Source organism: Gymnodraco acuticeps, unplaced genomic scaffold, assembly GCF_902827175.1.
Source record: "Gymnodraco acuticeps unplaced genomic scaffold, fGymAcu1.1, whole genome shotgun sequence".
In the NCBI taxonomy this organism is placed as follows: domain Eukaryota; kingdom Metazoa; phylum Chordata; class Actinopteri; order Perciformes; family Bathydraconidae; genus Gymnodraco; species Gymnodraco acuticeps.
In genome coordinates, this window is record NW_022990238.1 from 4470834 (window position 1) to 4491130 (window position 20297).

At 41.0% G+C, this 20297-nt stretch overlaps 4 protein-coding genes across 5 annotated transcripts in view; 1 reads left to right on the top strand and 3 right to left on the bottom strand.

The window, feature by feature from the left end:
* The window catches only part of tbcd (tubulin folding cofactor D), a 35712-nt gene extending 33479 nt beyond the window's left edge, over positions 1-2233 (bottom strand). The window contains exons 1-3 of the mRNA XM_034219631.1: positions 1743-2233; positions 1602-1652; positions 1421-1518 (exon numbers count right to left, since the gene is read on the bottom strand). Coding sequence (XP_034075522.1) covers positions 1421-1518; positions 1602-1652; positions 1743-1920 — 327 coding nt within the window. The 5' untranslated portion in view covers positions 1921-2233. The remainder of the gene's footprint in view (positions 1-1420; positions 1519-1601; positions 1653-1742) is intronic.
* A 478-nt stretch (positions 2234-2711) lies between these two features.
* Positions 2712-5951, bottom strand: fn3krp (fructosamine 3 kinase related protein). The gene is made up of 6 exons (XM_034219850.1): positions 5811-5951; positions 4919-5070; positions 4389-4480; positions 4147-4229; positions 3907-4029; positions 2712-3803 (listed from the first exon to the last, which is right to left on the bottom strand). Exons 1-6 carry the CDS (start codon positions 5949-5951, stop codon positions 3462-3464), a joined length of 933 nt encoding a protein of 310 aa, XP_034075741.1. The 3' UTR covers positions 2712-3461.
* Positions 5952-6139: 188 nt separating this feature from the next.
* Positions 6140-8039, top strand: arl16 (ADP-ribosylation factor-like 16). Its single transcript, XM_034219853.1, has 5 exons — positions 6140-6329; positions 6824-6879; positions 6974-7090; positions 7175-7290; positions 7456-8039. Exons 1-5 carry the CDS (start codon positions 6254-6256, stop codon positions 7619-7621), a joined length of 531 nt encoding a protein of 176 aa, XP_034075744.1. The 5' UTR covers positions 6140-6253; the 3' UTR covers positions 7622-8039.
* Positions 8040-8234: 195 nt separating this feature from the next.
* epn3a (epsin 3a) lies at positions 8235-19452 on the bottom strand. 2 transcript variants are annotated; one of them, XM_034219851.1, is made up of 11 exons: positions 19135-19445; positions 16008-16739; positions 13851-13969; positions 13307-13384; positions 12748-12837; positions 11752-11835; positions 11334-11463; positions 10666-10821; positions 10475-10552; positions 10152-10388; positions 8235-9209 (listed from the first exon to the last, which is right to left on the bottom strand). In XM_034219851.1, exons 2-11 carry the CDS (start codon positions 16597-16599, stop codon positions 8914-8916), a joined length of 1860 nt encoding a protein of 619 aa, XP_034075742.1. In that variant the 5' UTR covers positions 16600-16739; positions 19135-19445; the 3' UTR covers positions 8235-8913. The 2 variants fall into 2 exon arrangements, with proteins under 2 accessions (XP_034075742.1, XP_034075743.1); XM_034219852.1 differs by lacking the exon at positions 13307-13384 and having other exon boundaries at positions 8914-9209; positions 19135-19452.
* Positions 19453-20297: the final 845 nt, after the last annotated feature.

Below are 20297 nucleotides of genomic sequence, written 5' to 3' on the forward strand. Positions count from 1 at the left end.
TTTAAATAACTTTTTTTTTTTATTCGTCCGTGACCACGACGCCATCTGCGATCGATTAACTTGTGGACAATGATCCCTCGCTCCCTTGCTCTGATCTCGCCTCCTTCTGGCCTGTTAAGTGGCCTGCCTCACACAGGGTGACTGGCTGTCCACATGACATGGCCACTGTCATACAGATCATAAATCAAAGCCCTTGATTGGTCTCTGTGTGTCATTCAAGCTCGGGATAACCTCAGCTCAGGTGAGGTAAAGGACTCTCTGAGTGTTTAGATAGTTAACTTAGTCTAAGTTCTCAGTGGGTCTCAAACGGTGTGGTCACCATTTATGTAAACACATATTTCCATTTGAGAGGGTAGTGATTGGTCTAATGGATAGTGAGGTGGGCTGAAGATCGGAAGGCTGTGAGTTCAAATCCTGCCAGGAACACTAGTGTGCCCTTGAGTAAGGCACTTAGCCCTTAGTTACTCCAGGGAGAATGTCCCTGTAATCGGTCATTATAAGTCGCTTTGGATAAAAGTGTCAGCTAAATGAAATGTAATGTGATTAGTAAAATATGCATGAATAAATAAATAAAAAGTTAACTAGGTGAAAAAAGGTAAGATACACTTTTAAAACTTGTTGAGAGAAAGCTAGTCTTTGCTGCTGCCTCAAAGAGGAGCAGGGGGGAGAGGAGGGAGACAGGAGAGGCTGATTCAGGAGCACAGACACACTCACAACTATAAATGAACCAAAAATAAATTAATAAACAAGTTTCAGTGTTTTTTTCATATTGGAAATGGTATGTTATTGGTTATGGCCATGATTTTATGATTATTGAAATGTATACAGTTCTGTTTAATATAGGTGTTTCCATAGATCTAGTCTCTTTATTTCCCCCTCAAAATGCACCAGATTGATGCATTTAACTCCAAAATAAAAAATAAAATCTTACCGGGGGCATGCCCCTGGACCCCCCTAGAGGATTTGAGGTCGACCCCCACTAAAAATCACATGGATAGGTTCCTAAATAAATTTATAAATAAATTAATTTTTTTAAATAGTAACTCATTTCCATATTTTCATGTGTGGGTGATTTAAACTATAGGGCTATCACTATGGGCCCTGCCTGTACCTGTTCGCTCTGCAATCGCGTGAAGGGTCTGCTAACAAGCGACCAACAGAAAGGTTAATGTTAATGTTGTTGCACGTCACAAAGGCACGTCCCCGCTACCACCACCCCCACAAGTATATTTCAGATCTGTGGGAAACACTGTAAACCATTTCTGATAGCAGATTTTGCAAACAAATGACACAATTCAGCCTTTTGAATTAAAACAATAAACACAATTCTGTTTGTATTCTTCTCTTTAGTGCAGTCAGGTGGGTTTTCACTGACATAGTAGTGAAGACACCGCCAATGTGAACACTGTGTTAGACTGACCTTACAGATGATGTAGAGAAACTTGAAACTCAAATGAACTAACGGAGGCGGGGACGTATCACTCCTCACAAACTCCAGTATCATGTTAACCATCCATTCTGAAACCAAGTTTGAAATATGTTATCATAAACATATTCTTCTATATAGATTGTGTGTGTGCTGTCATCACAGTGCACGTTACCCAAGTGAGGGTCCAGGAGATGAGGCTGCTCTTGGTATCTGTCCATTGTCACTGTAGGAAGAAACAGTGTGATGAATTGCGAACAAGCCACGGTTAAAATGACATGCTGTGCTTCATGTTGTCTGTGGATGCCTGTCTCACCTAAGAACTTCTCTGTGGCGCGCTCGCTTGTCACCATGTCCCCGTGGACCTCAGGCAGGCTGGCTATGAGAGCTTTGGTCTCGCTGCTCTCACTGAAGCCCTCCAACACGCACAGTTTTACAAAAGACTCTCCTTCTTCAACACCGGGACACCCACTGTCTGTCTCCGATGAGGCCATCCTGTCAGACTTCTCACGTTGATGCAGAGGCTAACGTTAGCGTTATAACGGTTCTAACACACTTAGCTAGCTACTATTAGCATTCAACACAAGCAAACGTAACAAAAACAAACAAAATTGCTTGAGAAACGATGTAATGTATTGAACTCAAATAGCTACGACACGGACTTGGATAGCCAGTAATGGCATGAAAAAAGACTACACAAAAAATGAATTTAATAGCATTAAACTAAACCCAGTCATTAGTCTTCAGCTCTTCTGTTGTGATGTACGCAGTCAAACCATGGCAGTCAAACTCGCGCCCCGCCCCAGAAATGCTTCTTCTTTGGTTTATTTCCGGCAGAGTAGACACACGTTGGTGTATTGCTGCCTCTCATCGGTGTAGAAACGTCATTGTTCTTGCCCTTTGTCGTCTTCTTCTTACTTTTCCTTTGATACAGCCGGTCGCCAAGCCGTGTTATAAGGGGGAAACGTTTTTAATCCCAGTTTTCTTAATGATATGAACAAAATCCTTCTTCCCCCGGCCTTGTCAATGTGATTTCATCCTTCTGAGGGATGTTTACATACCGACGGGTGGTTGGATGTCATTTTTCTTTTTCACTGCCGTCTGCATCCCACTTTTTCTTGCTATTTAAATCAATGAAGAGCAAACTAGCCTACATGTTTCAGGCGTTGATATTTTAGAATGTATTCTTCATATTTTATTGATTATGTGTGGTTTATGTTAATACGTGCATTTGCTAGGAGACAAGACAAAACAGTAAAAAAAAAACAGCCTGGGAGAGGAGATATTGATTCTGGTGGCGCAGGTCCAAAAGACAGTAAGAAGAGCTCTTTATGACGAGGAAGAGGAAAGTGTTACAGTCAACTTTAATACCTTTCATTATCAGGTGGATAACAAATACAGCAGCTCAGAGCTAAGCCTTTGGTTCATCCAAGGATTAATTATTGGTTTAGCAGCCAGTGGACATATAATATTGCAAGAGTCTACTAAAATACAGATTTTCTAGTGAATGCTTCAGTCTGGATGTATCAACAGTCAGACTATAATGATCTTGACAAAGTATAAAGCATTGCAAACTCTGGGAATATGATAAATTCAATTGATCGTATGCAGGCAATGCATACGATAGCAGCAGACTAAAGAAGCATATAGAGTTTAGGACCAACTTGAAACTTCTAGGCATATATAATTATAACTAAAAAACGAGCTTAAATTCCCGGTACCCGTAGCCTGCCTTTATACTTTAAAGTATACAGTATATTCTTGTTCAAACATACAATGTAAGATAATTAGAAGATATGAATTCTGTTTGTCATATTTTGGAAGCAGACTGGTAGGTGTAGCAGGCAAAGCAGAATTGTTTTGTGTTGTTGGTTCTGTATTGTCTACACAATATAAACATTGCATAGTTTGAATATAATGTATGTCTCAACACTTGGCCATACAAGTTCTCTTAAAATGTGCATCTGTCAAAATACAGTAGATACTTCAGTGTGAGTTTAACACTAACGTTTTCTACAAGTTATTGTTAATGCAGTTATTTCAGAAGGTCCTTCATAATACTTATTGCAGAGCCTCTGTATCCCCCACCAAAGTGGTTCCAGTGATTCAGATAGTGGAAGAGTTGGTAAAGCTGGTTTCTCTTTGCAAAACCTGCAGGTGCTTTAGGAATCTTTTCATGGTAAGCAGAGTAAAAAGAGCTGTCAAAGCCACCAAACATCCCGGCAATACCCAGCTCATATTCTGAATGACCATAGAAGGAGGCTGGGTCGAAGATGACTGGGCCTTCTGCACACTGTGCCACGTTGCCTCCCCATAAGTCTCCATGGAGGAGAGCAGGGACAATCTCCACATCTGTGAAAAACTGAGGGATCTTCAGCTGTAAATAACAGACACAATATGTAAGTTGCACTGTCAAATCATTGATACAAACATAGGGACATGTATACAATATAGTTTGCTATTGATGGGGTCAGGTGCACCTGTAGCTTGGCCCATAGTTCACTGGCCTGTCTGTCTCCATAGGATTTCTCCACCATGTTAAGCTGGTGCTGCAGCCTTTGCTGGGAGTAAAACATCACCCAGTCATCCTGCCACTCATTTTCCTGTAGACATAAGGGGAAACAATAAATGCAGTAACACTTAAACACCACATAAATGTACTACACATAGATATTAGAGATTACAAGACAGTTTCGTTTTGACAGATTTGTATTTTGTACCTGCGGTAGATATCCACAGCATGTAGGTAAACTGAAGCCAAATGTGTCAACCACAGCAACCTCCATTTGTCCAGCTCCTTTTCCTGTGTACAGTAAAATACATTATATAATCATCCGCATTAAAATAGCATCATATTTTGAGAAGCAACTGTTATTCAGTGTAGTAATGGAAAAAGGATGATTGATTTTACTTTGCGTGTGTATTTTTTTGAATGTATGAAGGTGATGTTAAGTTGAATTACCCACTGTCTGCTGCTCTTTATTAAATGTGTCCAACTGTCTCTTGTTGTGACCATGCAGGTTTGCCAGCTGCTCGCCTAGGTGCTTTGAGTACCTAAACATTGGGTTTGGAAATAAGTAAAGTATTGTTTAAAAAAAAAGATACTTTTACGGCTATATTTTCATGATGATCTAGCTTTTTGGCAAGATATGTCAGAAATATCTGTGTGCAAAGACAATGTACACACAGTTTGGATGGACTTAATGATGCGTTGAACTGATGAACTAGTGCTGTATCTTTGGTTCCATATACATATGGCTACTGTTCAACAGTGTGAATGGGAAAGGAGATATATTAGTGATATCATGGCAGGATGCTATGATTACTATAACACTTGTTAAACCAAATAAATACTACTATAGTATATCTTACCTAGAGTTAGTATTTTTATACTGGCCCCCTTTACCAATTAAATGCCACAGATACACATTTTCATTTTGCCCTCTATTTTACTGATAAAGTACCAAACACATTGTCGGAGGTAGCTCTTACTTGGTGAGACCTCTCATGTCCAGATGTTCCATCACAAATGCACATCCTCCTGTGTCAAGCTCAATGACCTTCACAGGCTTGGGGACTTTAACAGTTTCTGTCTTTAAAATTGCTTCCAAACTGGCCATCTCCCCATCGAACATCAATTTGGCCTAAATAGAAAATGAGTTTAGGCTGGTGACAAGTCCAGTCAAATCAAATCAAGTTTTATTTGTAGAGCACATTTAAAAACGATTTTGGTCGAGCCAAAGTGCTGTACATGTAATTTAAACACATAAAAACACATTACATCACAATAAATCACAACAGATAAAAACAACACATGGAACAGTCAGGAGTCGTAACCCCACTCTAACTAGAAGGCCAGAGAGAAGTAGTGTGTCTTCAGTGTGGATTTAAAAGCCCCTAGGGTCTGGGCCGACCTCACATGGAGGGGAAGAGTGTTCCAGAGCCTGGGGCCAGCTGCTGCGAAGGCTCGGTGCCCTCGGGTTTTGAGCCTGGTCTTAGGCACTACCAGCAGCAGTTGGTCAGCAGATCTTAAAGCTCTGGCTGGGGTGTAGCGCTGGAGGAGTTCAGCTATATAGGCCGGAGCCAACCCATTTAGTGCTTTAAATACAAATAAAAGGATTTTAAAATCAATTCTGAACCGGACTGGAAGCCAGTGTAGTGAGGCCAGAATTGGGGTGATGTGGCCAGTAGCACAGATCTAAACACTATATAGCATGATAAATAATTATTGTAGTCTTAATAATTTCACAATGTGTGCATAAAGTTTAGTGGCAGTCTGTCTAGCTTTAAGATGGTCTATCTACTGAGAACGTATTTGATCAGACACCAACTGAATACAAGTCAGTATATGTAATTCAAATACAAAACAATGATAATCACATACCTCTTTCTTGTGATTGATCTTCACAAACACTCTCCCATTGTCAGTATCATAACTCTGGCCCTCGCTGATACATCCACCTCCCGAGTGACCCGTTGACTTCAGCATGGCTGTCCCCAGCTCTTTCTTTAATTGAGCTTCCATGGTTATTATTGCCACCAATTTGACAGGATAAAGTGTTGCTAATGCTAACAACAAACTGCTCTTGCAGGGCCCGAAGTTAGGGGGGGGGGGGGGGGGGGGCGTTTTGACCAGGGTTTTGACAGCTTCCGGGGACGGTGATCTGTTTTCTTCCACCAATCAGAAAAACAGACAGAAGTGACTCATTCATATTTCGTCCTATCACAGCAACGAATCACGGCCACGTGAGCGTTGCCTTGGTGGCAAGTGAAGCTAGCTATAACGACTACATGCTAGCATTAGCTTCGGTATGCTCCTGAACAGAAATGAACAGAGATGACATTTGTCTGCTTCTTGGAGCAACTGGCGTCGGGAAAACGTTGTTGCTGAAACGTCTACAAAATATCCTTTGTGCACAGTAGAATGTTTTGAACTACATTTGAGAAAAGGTGGAATACAACAATTAAAGTTAATTGGTTTATCTAGCTAACGTAGGCTAATTTAGCCTGATGAGCTGGTGTAACGTTAGTAATTCCAATGAACTGTTAAGGCAAGTTACAGAGTAAGTAATTCACAAACTGTATACAAGCGTTTTGTAGATAATTATTGGATGTGGCCTACTATCTAATCTTGCACCGGAAAAGTACGCATTTAGTTGCAAAACAATATTTGTAGACTGGATTTGAGCAAATACATGACACGATACTGTCACACTGTATTTAAATAACACGCACATGTATCAAAACGATTAGTACAAACTGTCCCATTTATAACTGATCAAACATGTCGTACTATGATATATCATAAACTGTTTAAATATGATATTGAAATAAGTTGCTTTCTCTAAAGCTGATGGTTATCACCAGTGGATATCTTCCATGACATATTTAGTTTACAGCTCAGTTTGCATGGATTGGAGGAACTGGGCGAACCTCCTTCTACCCTGCCTACAGTAAGTGTTATTGAAAGGTAGTTTTAATATATTCGCAGTTTTTATGAGACAAAGCCATCCATGTAATGCTCTCGTTTTTTTGTAACCTCCACAGGTAGGAACCAACCTGACAGACCTGAAACTGAAAAAGAAGAAGATGACATTGAGAGAGCTGGGAGGCTGCATGGGTCCTATATGGCCGAGTTACTTCAAAGACTGCTCATCTGTAATTGTATGTTATTTTTACCGTGTTAATTTGCAACAGTTGACAAAAGACTGGTCGCATTATTTGTTTGTTTTTTTGGCTTTCTCATAGTTCATGGTGGACTCAGCCAACATTGCTCAGATATCCGCCTCCTGTATCCAGCTGCTGTCAGTTCTCTCTGCTGAGCATTTGCACAATGCCTCTGTGCTTATTCTATTCAACAAGAGGTGACATTCACACACACATTGTTCACTAAATGTACTTACCATAGCGGTCAGTGTCAGCAGAAGGAACACAATATGTATCCATTATCTTAATTCCGTCTCTTGGTGAGTTTTGTTTGTGCCATTGTGTATTTTCTCATTTTATTTGTTGTTTTTCCCCTTGTCCAGGGACATGCCCTGCACTATGAGTCTCGTGGAGATAAAGTCGCTGTTCAGAATGGATGACATCATTGCATCTGCTACTCAGCCGATCACAACACAGGAACTCAGTGCCCGCTCTGGACAGGGACTTCAGGAGGTGCTGAGCTGGCTGGAGTCCATCATAGTCAAGTGAAATATCATATGTTTTTTCCTTATGAAAATATGCTCCTCCCACAGGACTTGATCTAGCTTCTTGGCAAGATATGTCTGAAATGTCTGTGTGCAAAGACAATGTAAATGTACACACAGTTTGGATGGACTTAATGATGTGTTAAACTGATGAACTGGTGCTGTATCTTTGGTTCCATATACATATGGCTACTGTTCAACAGTGTGAATGGGAAAGGAAATATATTAGTGTATTATGGCAGGATGTTGTGATTATTAAGTACCATAACTCTTGTTAAACCAAATAATACTGTAGATCTTACAGTTAGTTGTTTTTATACTGGTCACCTTTACCAATTAAATGCCACAGATACGCCGCTGGAATGTATGACTAACTGCAGTTAGATTCTCATGTCTAAGTAAAGACTTGTTTTATATTAAAACAAAATAGTCTGATTTCTGTAAGTGATGCAGCATGGTGGCAATGAGTCACTACCAGCAGGGGGCATAAAGTTAACAAATACTGGAACCACAACTAGCTGTGAGTCTGAGATTTCATAATTTCATTATAATGCATTGATATCACAGAAAAATTAGAACATACAAAATAATAAAACCAACTAAAGAATGACGCAGCGTTGTGATTACACCCTTATATTTGATGATTCAGTGGATCACAAGCAATTAAACTCTTAATTATTACATGTTCCCTTGCTTATTGTGCATTTTGAAGCACTTCCAGTCCTCCAAAACTATCATTTCATTCAGTTAAGCCCAGCAATTAATTTCACTTGAGTATAATAATGTACACACTGATGTTTTCATCAGTTCTGGCGCCAACAGAAACCCACAATCCATACAACTCTTGTCTCTTCACAGGAATAACACAAATCTATGTGCCCATGACGGCAGAAGTAGTGAGCAGAAGACTTGTTGCCTTCTTCTAAAGCCATAGTCAATTTGCCTGGTAATTGTGGCTAAGTGAACAATTAACAAACTGCTTTTGTGTATGTTTTGTCTAAATTGAATTTGCAAAAGGTAGAAGGTTAACATGACACGAATGGTTTCTAATAAAAAAGGTGTTATCAATTGTATACCCTACTAATGCAATCATGACAAGAGTAGCAGGACAGATCATTGCAGAGAAGAGTCGAACCAGCTTGCATCAATCTAAAGGTAACTACATTATAAAAACGACTAAGAAGTCATACAAGTCCTTGGGGCTGAAGTTCAGTCTTTGATTAGAATTATATTTCAAGAGCAAAATCTAATAGCGTTCCCCTTTTTCTTAGATTATATTTCCAGTTTAGTTGGTCCTCATAAGAAAGGGTTCTGGCTGCTGTGTGCAGCCTGTGATCCGTCGGTGCTTCCTGAAGAGAAGGGCAACAAGGGCTCAGGGAGGGTCCCCGGCAGGCCGAAACCTGGCTGGGTGGGGTGAGTGAGGGACATAGGGAGGCTAGTAGGCTGGTGGCTCATTGGCAGGGGCAAGGAGGCACTGTATGGAAGGGAAGTGCCCTGAGGCGCAGAAGATATCGAGCCAGAGCCCAATTGATTCAGAGTTAGTTTGGGCTGCTCAGTTTGGAATGGATTGTTGGGTGAAGGAGCACTCAGACCTAGACAGAAAGAAAACAACAGAAAACTATTAGGTTTGCCCCAAAGGAATACTTCCCCCACAAATATTTTCATATTCTCAACCCTTCTGCATTAACAATCACACATATGCCCAGGCACACTACTCGTATGTGCAAGTCAGCTTCATACAGAATGGTTTAAGGACCATGTGTTTGGTGAGTTGTGAGCAAACCAAGTGAATTAGACTGTGATTATACTGCAAGAGTTGTGCGAGAGTTTGCAAATGGATCATTGATATTAGTGATGGGAATTATGGCTCTTTGAAGGGAGCCGGATCTTATGGCTCCATTCCTTTGCGAGAGCCGTTCAAAAGAGTTTTTTTTTTTTAAGGGGGCGGGGTGAATAGGTAAATCAAATTTAGCCCTGTTTTGACTAATGATTTATATGTGTACTTATATATCACTTAAATTATTCAATACATCCTTTGTACTGAAATATTCAAAAGTAAAAATTACATTTGTAATATAAATTATTTGCTGTGGCCAATTGTTTTCATTGCATTTACAGACCCTTGTAACTCTCTGATTGTAGAACCACGCTATAAAAAAGCAAATAGCAACACCTATACAAACTGACAACAAATCTTTGCTGAGCCTAATAAATATATTGCAATGCTCAAAACAGCAGCATCCAACAGTCTCCTTGGATATTACATGTCACTGCATGCATTCACGGAGCACCCGTAGCGCGGAGATCATTTATAAAAATGAAAAAAAGGCCTGTTCGAGCCGGCTCCCGTCGTTCACTTTGAGCCGGCTTAATTTGACTCTAGATTCTGCATAAATGTGAGAAAAATAACATTTTAATAGATCAGTCTACACAGAACTGATTTAAAGCTAGAGTTTCAGCTATTAAAGTCTCTTGACTTCCCTGGTCTTTCCCAAAAATAGTATTGTATCTTCAGCCAATAGTACAGATATTACCTGATAGGAAGGGGTTCAGGATCTTGGCTGGGGGGTTTACTGGGATCAAGGCGTCCAGGTTCACCAAGGAAGCTGCTGTGGGGCCCAGGAAGGCCTCAGGTGTCCTGCATGAACGAGGGCTGGGGGCAGCCAAGCTTTCTCCAAGACGTGACAGGTCAAAAAGCTCAGGACTGCCCTCTCCTCGCCCATTCAAGTTCACCTGGCCTCCATCCATGGCCTCATCAAACAGATCGCCATCTAAAAGCGAAAAAATATGAAGTTCTTACATTGCAAATGTGTGGGATGCACAGAACCACAAAACAGTAAAATAATTCACTGTTTACCTGAGGGGCTTCCAGGTCGAGCACCGGAGTCCCTTGTAGCTCCCATGTGTGCTGAGAATGCATCCATTTGAGAGGAGGCTATAAACATACCCACATACATTTCATTATATTATTTTAAATATGTCTTTGTAAATATCTATGTTGCACCTCCTATTTATTTTTCGGCTGAGCTGCATGGGAGCTTATATTACCTGTGCTGGGAGGGAAGGCCCATTCTTGGCCGGGGGCCTTCAGGTGGCTCTGAGGGTCATCCCAGGGGTCGACTGTGGGCTCCCATGGTGGAGGGGGGCTGTTGGCAGTTGGCGGTGCCATCCAGGGAGGATCTACCGTCGGGATGCTAGTGCTGCCTTTTTTAGTAACAGACAGGTGAATGAGAGAGAGAGAGAGAGTCTCCTGTTTTAGCATGAACTAAAGGCAGAACATGTTGTGCCGTAAATATGAAGAATGTTGGGTTTCATTCCAACACTGCACTCTAAAATAAGGCAACAAATGTTTCTGACTATTATTTACTACACAACTTTGGCTCAAAGGTTCAGTTGGATACTTTTAAAGGAAGATATTTCTTCATATTTGCTCTAACTGTTACATTTCCCTGACGGGGGGATTAGAGAAATAATAAGTAAAAAAACTAATTCTGCTTTCTCTGCCTCCTCCTGTTCTGATTATATATCTCATCATAATATGGAAGGATACGGTAACAGTTCCTTTAATGATAAAAAGTTACTTTTATAAAATATAGGCAAGGCAAGGCAAGTTTATGTATATAGCACTTTTCAGCACGTGACAATTCAAAGTGAATATACCAACTTATCCTTTGAACTCTCCTTCTTTAGTCATGGTAAGCTAACTCAAGTCTCACCCATTGTGTCCCAGGGATCCCTTATCTCCTGAGGAGCAGCTGCCTGAGGGGGGGCATTATTCCATCGGTGGTCACGAGGAGGCTGCGCTGAGGGCAATGCGAAAACATCTACAAGGTCCATGAAGGCAGTCTGACAAAAACAAGAAAAACAGGGTCAATTTAGTATATTGCTTCTACTCTCAGACGGTTATCAAATCCTCAATGAAAAAGTTGAATTTAATTTTTCAAAAAGTGTAATGTTATTCTGGAGATGTAAAACATGATTCCACCAAATAATCAAGCACCTAATCATTATCATAAGTCAATATCATTTGTAATTTTATTTTAGTCCTCGAAGCATGAGAAAAACACTAAACTACAATGTATGGTTGTATTTCACCACCCCCATTGAGATATTCCATACCCCAATATTTCATACCCCGCCTTTAGAATCCATCTCATGTTTGCTTTCCTCCAGAGCTTTCTTGAGCGTCAATTCATCTCCTTGGCGACTGAGCTGCTCCTGTCAACAGAAAGACACATGGTCGCCTTTGGGCATGACAGCTTCCGGCAAAATTCCCATATTGTAATTTGTCACTTCATAGTGTATTTATGACTCAACCCATGCTCACTAGCTCCAAAGCCAGCTTGTTTGTTTTTTTCTGGGTAACGTATGACCCAGATATAGATGAGTGCGATGGGCACAAACCAACCAAATTCTGTGGTCAAACAGAAGAGAGATATCACTCCGATTTCTAACAGAGCAGCTCTATTGTGGCATAGTTAGAGAGGAAACAAGGGAGGAAAAGGACTGAGACAGTGAGAAGTTACACCAGATAAAACAACAGTGATAAGAAAGAAGCAAGTTTGCCATTTTAAAGTGGTTGATCATTATTAGAGAAAACAATAAAACATGGAGGATGATTCCCTAATCTGTAACCTAAAATGAAAGGTAGGATCACATTACTTAATTCAAGGTAATAATCTTGAAGATTTCCAATTGAAAAAAAAGTCTATCAAGTAACACAATGGTCATTGAGCCAATGGTTCACCAATAAAAGCACTTGCATGTGTAGCATTTCAAACTTGATCTATGTGGGGACTTTCCCAGGAAAAATCCCAAGAGTCACACGATAAGTGACCGTTTCATTCACCCAGCTGTGGTGGGTTAGGAGAGCCAGAAAGGTTCCCTGGAGCTAGTTAACTGTGAAGTTGCTTAAAGTTTTTTTTGGTCTAGAAAAGCTAATAAACTATGAAACAAGCAATGACTACAGCAATAATTCAAAACAACTTCAAAAACAAAAAGTTGGGAGACCCATCATCATTTACTGTTTGTTGCCACAGGAAACAGTGACATGAGAATGTAAGTTTAAATCTCAGCATCTCCAAAAATAAAAAGTGTTTGCCCCCCCCCAGTGACAACAACAAACCCTACCTGCTGGTGCTCCTCCTTGCTCAGGCTCAGGGCTAACTCAAGCTGGGATTCTTCATCCATTTCCAGTGCCACAGGTACAGGTTTGACTGGCTGGGTGGGGAGGGGGACCAGGGAGGAAATTACAATTAGTATTTGGTCAACAAAAGGGTGAATAATGCTTGGAAAAACAAACAATACATTGCATGCAATTATAAAGGTGTCCCAATCCGGCAGAGTAAAAGGGTCCAACCTTCTGCCCTTTCCTGATGCCACACCAGGAAAGTGTTTGACATGATGTCATACTACTGAACTAAGAGGAGAGATATGATGGTTAGTTGAACAGAAGGATGAAGCCTCGTCCGATTAGTCGCTGTAAACAAAAAAAAACATGTATTTTTCCTGTTCATGGTGAAGTGAAGCCGGATGTATAAAGGAGAGCGAGTAGTGCATGCAGTAGTTTTTCTCAAAAGGGCTGAGACTCTATTGTGAGGTTGGTTTTTAGTGTGAAGAGCAACAGAAGATGTGCTTTAGAGCAAAGGATGCAAAGGAAGAGTCATCCTATATCCCAGCATACTTGTACCTTCTTGGTCTCCTCCTTGCTGAGAGTCATAGCAATCTGGAGCTGGGTCTGTTCATCAATATCCATTGTAGGAGGCAGCTAGGGTCAAGCAGGAAGGATTAGGAGGAAGACTTTTTCAAAGGGAAAGGTAAAAGCTTGATTTAGCTTGAATGATTCTTAAATAAATCTAACGATTTAAGGTTATTCAGATCAGAGAAGTATCACAGAAACTGCTGTGCACAAATTCCCATAGAAGCAGAGCAGGAGTCACAGTGGGCAACGCCTGTGCTTGCCATGGAGACGAGGACAGGCTGTAGGAGTGGATCAATGCACACATCCTGTCTGGCTCCTCACTCACAGTTTCCTCGCTCCAAAGCATTGCTCACACGGATTTGTCAAAGAGACATTATTGACCACATCAGAGACAGAATTGATGAGATCACTTTCTGTTAAAGGTTTCTGTGAAATGGCGGCCTAGTAGAGACAGGCACTTGTAGTGTGCAGTAGGGATGAGAGGTTTGTGTGTGCTCAGTGTGTGTGTCTGTGATATCTTAGTTAGAGGTACCTTTTCACTTTCTTCCCGGCTCATAGCCAGGGCCAGCTGCAGCTGCAGCTCCTCCTCTCCACTGGTTGATGGCAGAGCCTGCTCCATGTCTGGAGCAAGTCGAGGAGAGGAAGACGAGGCTACAGGGACAGAGGCAGAGAAGACGGGTGTGAACAGAAACATTAACAGATGAAAATAAACAGGAAAACAAAGAAGGAACCCTTTAGGCTGACACTGTTTTTGAATGTTAATTTGATTCCACTGCCCGTTGTTTAGGGCCTTTGCTGGCATTGCTTGCCACGGCCTGCCTAACACTGCCTGCACCAAGAACAATGGGGCGCCTGTGTGGAGAGTGAGGGTGGTGGAGGGGCAAAGGAATGGACGGGTTGGAGTGGGGCCCACCTTATTACCCTGAATCCTTTGGGTGGGATCCAGGACGCATGTCCAGGTTTGGAGGAGGGGACGGGCCAGGGGGGCCGGCAGTATGTCAGTCTGGGCATCAGGCTGTGGGTCATGGGGCTAAAAGAGGGAAGCTGGCTACACGTTGGCAAAGTCAGGTCTCAGAAACCAATCATTTCCACTGTGCTGCCCCTCAATATCCCATTATGAGCTGGAATGCTTGCTGGCAATTAGCTGCTGCCAACCTCTTGCCCGCCACCCAAGCCATCAGTATACCACCATGACGGGTTCCTGAAATCTAAAAGAGATCCACCACTATCCTCCCTCTAAAATCTTAAAACGTACAATCCTCTAGGGCAAAACGACAAAATTGCGAAAACTAAAAAAGAGAGTTGGAATTACAGCAGCAGACACAGGGCACGCATGCATTACGATCACAAATGTAAGGGTTTTTCTGAAGGCATTCCTTTCTGAATAAAAAACAACTCATTTCAAATATTTGCTTTGATTGTCAGAGTGTCTGATGATTTTAAACTTATAAGTATATGTTTCTTCTGTTTACTACAAACACTGCTTCTATTGTAACATTACACCTGGTAACTGTTTCTACCACATGTTTCCACTGGCGCACCCTCGTCTACAAAACATATGCAAGAAACTTGTTTCACGTAAGAAATATATTGGAGTTTTGAGGGATTATATCTCACCCCCACCTGAGGGCATTTCTCTGTTTACACCATGAAACAGGCCTCAGATTGTTCTGTTGAAGCCACAGCTCTGCTACTGACCAAACCACACAGACAAATGCCAAAGTATATAGTGCACAGCAGGCATACCACATCTACAAAGGCCACACAATGCTTTTTCAAAATATGTTATACAAGTCAATGACATCAGATGTCCTAACCCCTACACCCTCACTGAGGAATCACTTTGGTCCTATATTCTAGCCACCTAACCAACATCTCTACCGTAGCAGACAGATCGTACATGTAAACATGGTATCCAGTTGTGTTTTCACATTTGATTGAGACATGCACAAACAGGGCCTCCTCTCTTTTGTAAATCCAGTTTAGCTGACATTGCTGTAAACAGGAGAATGAAAGGAATGCAGTTGTCCTACCATCAGTGTCGAGCAAAACTGAAATAATGGAGGACAAAAAAGTAGAAATGAAATACTCATCAGAGCTTATATTTTGGAAGGAGTTGTTGGTATTAAAATAGCGTCCAACCCATTGAGAAATGACAAGTGATAATTCATTGATGTAGAGATCTCAAAAACTTGGCAGAGAGTGAAACAATTTAACTGAGGGGTGTAACGATCCCTTGATCTGGATTAATCCATAATAGTGTGAAAACATCACATCACCATCTTAAAGATACACCTTTGTTTTCAAATGTCCATTGCTGTGTCATTATTTATAAGTCTTTTTATATATCGTTTTTTTAAAGAATATATTGATTTTCATTTAAATGTAGAGGCAGACCAAATTGCAGTTTTGTTTAGCCTAGTTAATTTAAAAGTAGAAATCCTATTTTAATAAAGCTCATATAAACATTAACTGACAGTGTATCTATAAAATAGCTTTTTGTTGGGATCAAATGGAAAACCTAGGCGAGGAATGCTTTTAATATTTTCTTTCTTCTGCCTTCATCATTTATAAGGTTACATTTACTTTTACCTGATTAACGTTGACCTGTCATGGGTGCATTCCTGACAAATGACAGATTACATGCCAAAAAAAATAGTTATCATTCATAGTTATCAATGTTACTCACAGTGAAATGAGGATGGTGAGCCTCGGCACCTGCCAGCCTCCTCCGCATAGGCCCCTGCTGGCTGGCTTGTGCGACGTCCCGGGTATGGAGGAGGAATCGATCCGGAGCCTAAGCTACTGCTGGCCCCGGCCATGCGTGTCTTAGTCTTCAGTGCTTGGCTCCTCTCCTTCTTCAGCTTTTCATCATCCTTCAGCAGAGTCACTAGTTGCTTGGCCTTCTCCCGGACATTAACACCCTGGTCCCGTCCATCTCTATCTATGTACTGGAAGTCTCTTAGTGTCTGGATGGTGTAAATGTTTTCGCGGCACTCTTTGGCCACACGCTCGGAGCCTGATTTGATCAGGTAGTCCAGCAGGGTCATTGCCTTATATACGTGGCGCCAGTTTTTACCATGGTCGTTAAGCCGCTTCCAGATCATACCCATAACCTCCTGAAAAGCCACTACATTAAAGGTCAGGTCTGAGATTTCAGACATAAGCGAGCTGGGAGGACCCCAGGGATCGTTGGAGGTGGCCTCCCGTACCTTGACCTCAGCCTCTGTGAAGTTGTTGACCATGTTTTTCACCTGGCGGCGCAGTGATGAGGTCTGCATGATGGCAGTAGCGTTTTACAGGTGGGGGAATAAAATAGTCTAACAGCAGGCCAGCCCACTGCTTTTGTTAGAAATCTGTTCAGTGGAGAAACGCAATGAAGCAGAACTCCTTTACTTCAGTGATGTCCACAAGTGTGTTTCTGAGGAAAGAAAATATATATCTTTACATTAATATTCGAATGTCAAATATTTATAGAGAGAACTTTTTCACAGATAATACACACAACAATCTTCTTCAGTTACTCCTTTTGCTTGAGTTACAAACATCACTGCTGACTAGAGCTGAACTCTTACACATTGTTTCACTCAGTAATTGTGTTTGGAAGGAGAGAGAAACCACCCAGCACCTTCCAGCAATGTGAAACACAACACCTGGGCTCAGTTTTCCCTGAAACAACTTGGTGAGTAGTACATACCGAGCACTGTTCATAAGCAATGAGTAGCTTGAAAGAGCTATTCTAAAAATCAATTTCTCAAAAATAAAGCAAACATTAGTTTCAGACAAAGGGACTTCAACCTAACCGGTCCGTGTAGATATCTGTGTTTTACCTTTGAGCAAAAAAAAACGGGAGGGGTGGGCGCTCCACCTCCACTATTTTTCTGACCTGATTACATTACAACAGCAGCAGTAGGCCTTCAAAGCATTCAAAGACTGACAAACATGTAACTACTACACACATATCCACACAGTAATCCACCAGAAAAAGACACTTTTTACTTTTATTTTACATCAATAGTCATATCTATTTGAATGCATGTCACATTGTCCTGGACATTGGACTGCTTTTCCTCACAAAGGCGGGGCAGTGAGTCAGTTGAAAAGGTTTAACTCAAATGTCTGTCTTATCTATTTAACTTGGAAGTGAAATGCATAAACACAAAGAATCAATCCCCTTTACTTAGAAGTAAAGTGCTGTGTCATGAGTAAGTATTTCCAGACTGTTACGAAGCCTGAGATGAGAGATATTAAAATGGTCGATATCCATCCCTATGACAAAACAGATTCATAACCGATGTAAAATACAGCCATGTTGATATTGTCAAAAAATGTTTTCACTAAAAACCTTAGTGTTCAACTCTTTATACACCTCAACATGCTGTGGGCATGCTATGAATAAAAGGTGACAGCACTTGGGTGGCCTGCATTATCAGTCATATCATGAGAGTGCTGTAAATAGATTGGAGAGTGGTAGTAAGAAAGAAAATGCTTGTGGCTCAGCGGACCACAGGTTAAATCTCAAGAGGTAACCAATGCTCGCCTTTCAGTCCCATTATCTCCTGATCCCTGGGGTCACTTGGCTGGAGAGGAAAAGATAACCGTTTCAAATGTTCTCTTCCAGTAATGAATTTAAATCAAAGAGGAACTGAGCGTGGAGGTTTAATGCAAGTGTGACAATGAAATTGCTTCTTTGACTAGATTTCTAACACAATCTGGACGCCTCCATGAAAGCTGTTCTTACAGACATAATATAGATAAACTAATGTCTGACAAATTACTATAACTTCAGTTGGACTAAAAGGCAGTGATGAAAGAAGTAGTCAGATGTTGTACCTTAATAACAAGTAGTAGTAATGCCCCAGTGTAAATGAACAAGCATCATACTATGTTAAGTACCAATAGTAAAAGTATACATGTTAAATCTAAATATAGCTACAGTATAATATAGTATTGTTTTACAGTTATACAATATTGCTTGTACAGCACTATCACATTGCCCCTCGACATTGGACTGGAGCTGGTGTTTTTTTGGCTTTGATACAGTTGGTAGCTTAATGTGTAATAATGTGTAATATATTACATTTTAGTTGGAATTTAAAGAACAATATTTCACTTTAAAATGTAGTGGAGTAGAAGTACACAGTACCATTCGATGGAAATACTCAATTTAAGTAAAAGTACCTGAAAATTGCAGAAGCCTTATTGAGTTAATGTACTTAGGCCTACTTACATTCCCCCTGCTAATAGTAGGTAGATAAGGGAAGCACCACTCCCTTCCCACCACTACACACACATTATACTCCTATCAGTCACCCTATCTTTCATAACAAAACGAATATTTCTCCAGCAGCTTGACTGTAACTTGTGACCTTGACATGGTTACATACTGGAGTAAAGTATTTACTTTGTCTGATTCCACCTGGAGACTGTATACTTTTGTAAAGCAAATTCTCCAGTTTAAAAAAAAAATCAAGCAAAGTTTAAAGTGAGCCCATCAATTCCTAACATATTTCATCATACTTTTGGGAATCAAACTGTTCCCGGACCAGGCCTACATGCCATCCCAGGTGTGTTTGTTATGTCTTACAGATGTTTGAAATAACACAAAAACCGCTGGATGAAAACACGGGTCTCGATTTCACTCGTGTCCTTTTTGTCCCAAACTAGGACGAGTGGTGCACGTTGCGTCAAATGATATGATCGGGTAGGTGAAAGTGACCGTGACTCAGCTATGTTCGGGAGTTAAAAAAGTTGGAACCTCGACAGAATAACAAGAACACAACCCCGATCCCCTCTGCGTCCACTTTCCCTCTTACCTTCATGTCAAAGCGCGTCAGTGGGGTCCCAACTTGGGGAGGCTTTGGGTGGAAAAAGAAACGCCTCCGTCTCTCGACATATCCCGTAGCTTTCGGGTAGAACAATTTAACTATAGTTAAAAAAAGAAAGGTCGCCTATTCACATCAGATGGAAGACGTGTGTGCTCAAAATGAATGTAAAACAAAACCCGGTAGTGCTGTTTTGTTATCAAACTTACTTGAGAGTGTATATCCCAATCCAGCCTTGCAGATGGCACAGCCCTCCCCTAAAAAAGACACACACAGTAAAAATGGATGGATAGGGAGAGAAGAGAAAGGGAGGGAGGGAGGCCTGCTCGGCGAATGCAGAGTCAGACTTAACCCCCTCACTGCCTGATGAAAAAGCACCTTAGCTCAGTGGAGCAGGTGATCACTGAAGAACTACACACAGCTTAACATAATGGCAGACTGTGAGGTGTAAGTGGAGACACACAGGTTCAATCTGATAATACCTATCCTAAAAAAATAATAGTTATCCTATATAAGGCAGGATTTCAGCAGATCAAAAAAAAATACTGCTAAATATTAATGTACCCAAAACATATAGGATATGGGAGATAAAAAGCACTGTGACCAGGTGGGCCCAAATCTATAAGTGAATACTACAAACCCTTTTATTTCCCATAGCTATGCTGTTAAGAGTGAGTGAACATCCCAGAGGGATACAACAACAGACCACATTTCCTTTTCAGCAACTTCCTCATTGCATCTCTTTACTTATTCATTAGAGCTAATGGAACGTGTATACATTATACAACACCCAAATATTTTTGAGTTTACCCTGGCTTACATCAGTCAAAAAGTGCTAAGTAATCTCTGTCTCTGGAGAAGGATCATGACGTCGAGGGGGTAATGATTAGCTAACTGTGGGAGAAGCAGAGAGCAGTGGGCTGGTTGACTGTGAGCAGGATATACAGGAAATACCAGCTCCACCTTGAAACAACAAAGTCACAACTCTTGGAGTCAACACAAGGGCAACATTTAGAAAATTTAAAAATTCATAAAGCAGTGAAACTTCTCAAACAGGATTGTTCTAGTTCTCAGAAAGTGTTTCAAATAAGTGTGTTGTGTGGGAGTGTATGTCTTGTTGCAGCTCCTGTTTGATTAATATGTGACTCTCATTG

What these genes read in the sequence shown, in the direction of transcription:
- fn3krp (XM_034219850.1), bottom strand. Translation starts at nt 5,951, where the DNA reads ATGGAAGCTCAATTAAAGAAAGAGCTGGGGACAGCCATGCTGAAGTCA. An exon ending in AGATCAATCACAAGAAAGAG is followed by an intron (nt 5,071 to 5,810) that starts GTATGTGATTAT and finishes TTTTCTATTTAG; the next exon opens with GCCAAATTGATGTTCGATGG. An exon ending in TAAAGAGCAGCAGACAGTGG is followed by an intron (nt 4,230 to 4,388) that starts GTAATTCAACTT and finishes TACTGTACACAG; the next exon opens with GAAAAGGAGCTGGACAAATG.
- arl16 (XM_034219853.1), top strand. Translation starts at nt 6,254, where the DNA reads ATGAACAGAGATGACATTTGTCTGCTTCTTGGAGCAACTGGCGTCGGG. An exon ending in CTCCTTCTACCCTGCCTACA is followed by an intron (nt 6,880 to 6,973) that starts GTAAGTGTTATT and finishes TAACCTCCACAG; the next exon opens with GTAGGAACCAACCTGACAGA. An exon ending in AAGACTGCTCATCTGTAATT is followed by an intron (nt 7,091 to 7,174) that starts GTATGTTATTTT and finishes GCTTTCTCATAG; the next exon opens with TTCATGGTGGACTCAGCCAA.
- epn3a (XM_034219851.1), bottom strand. Translation starts at nt 16,599, where the DNA reads ATGCAGACCTCATCACTGCGCCGCCAGGTGAAAAACATGGTCAACAAC. An exon ending in GCCGGGAAGAAAGTGAAAAG is followed by an intron (nt 13,385 to 13,850) that starts GTACCTCTAACT and finishes GCTTGACCCTAG; the next exon opens with CTGCCTCCTACAATGGATAT. An exon ending in GGCCTTCCCTCCCAGCACAG is followed by an intron (nt 10,553 to 10,665) that starts GTAATATAAGCT and finishes GTATGTTTATAG; the next exon opens with CCTCCTCTCAAATGGATGCA.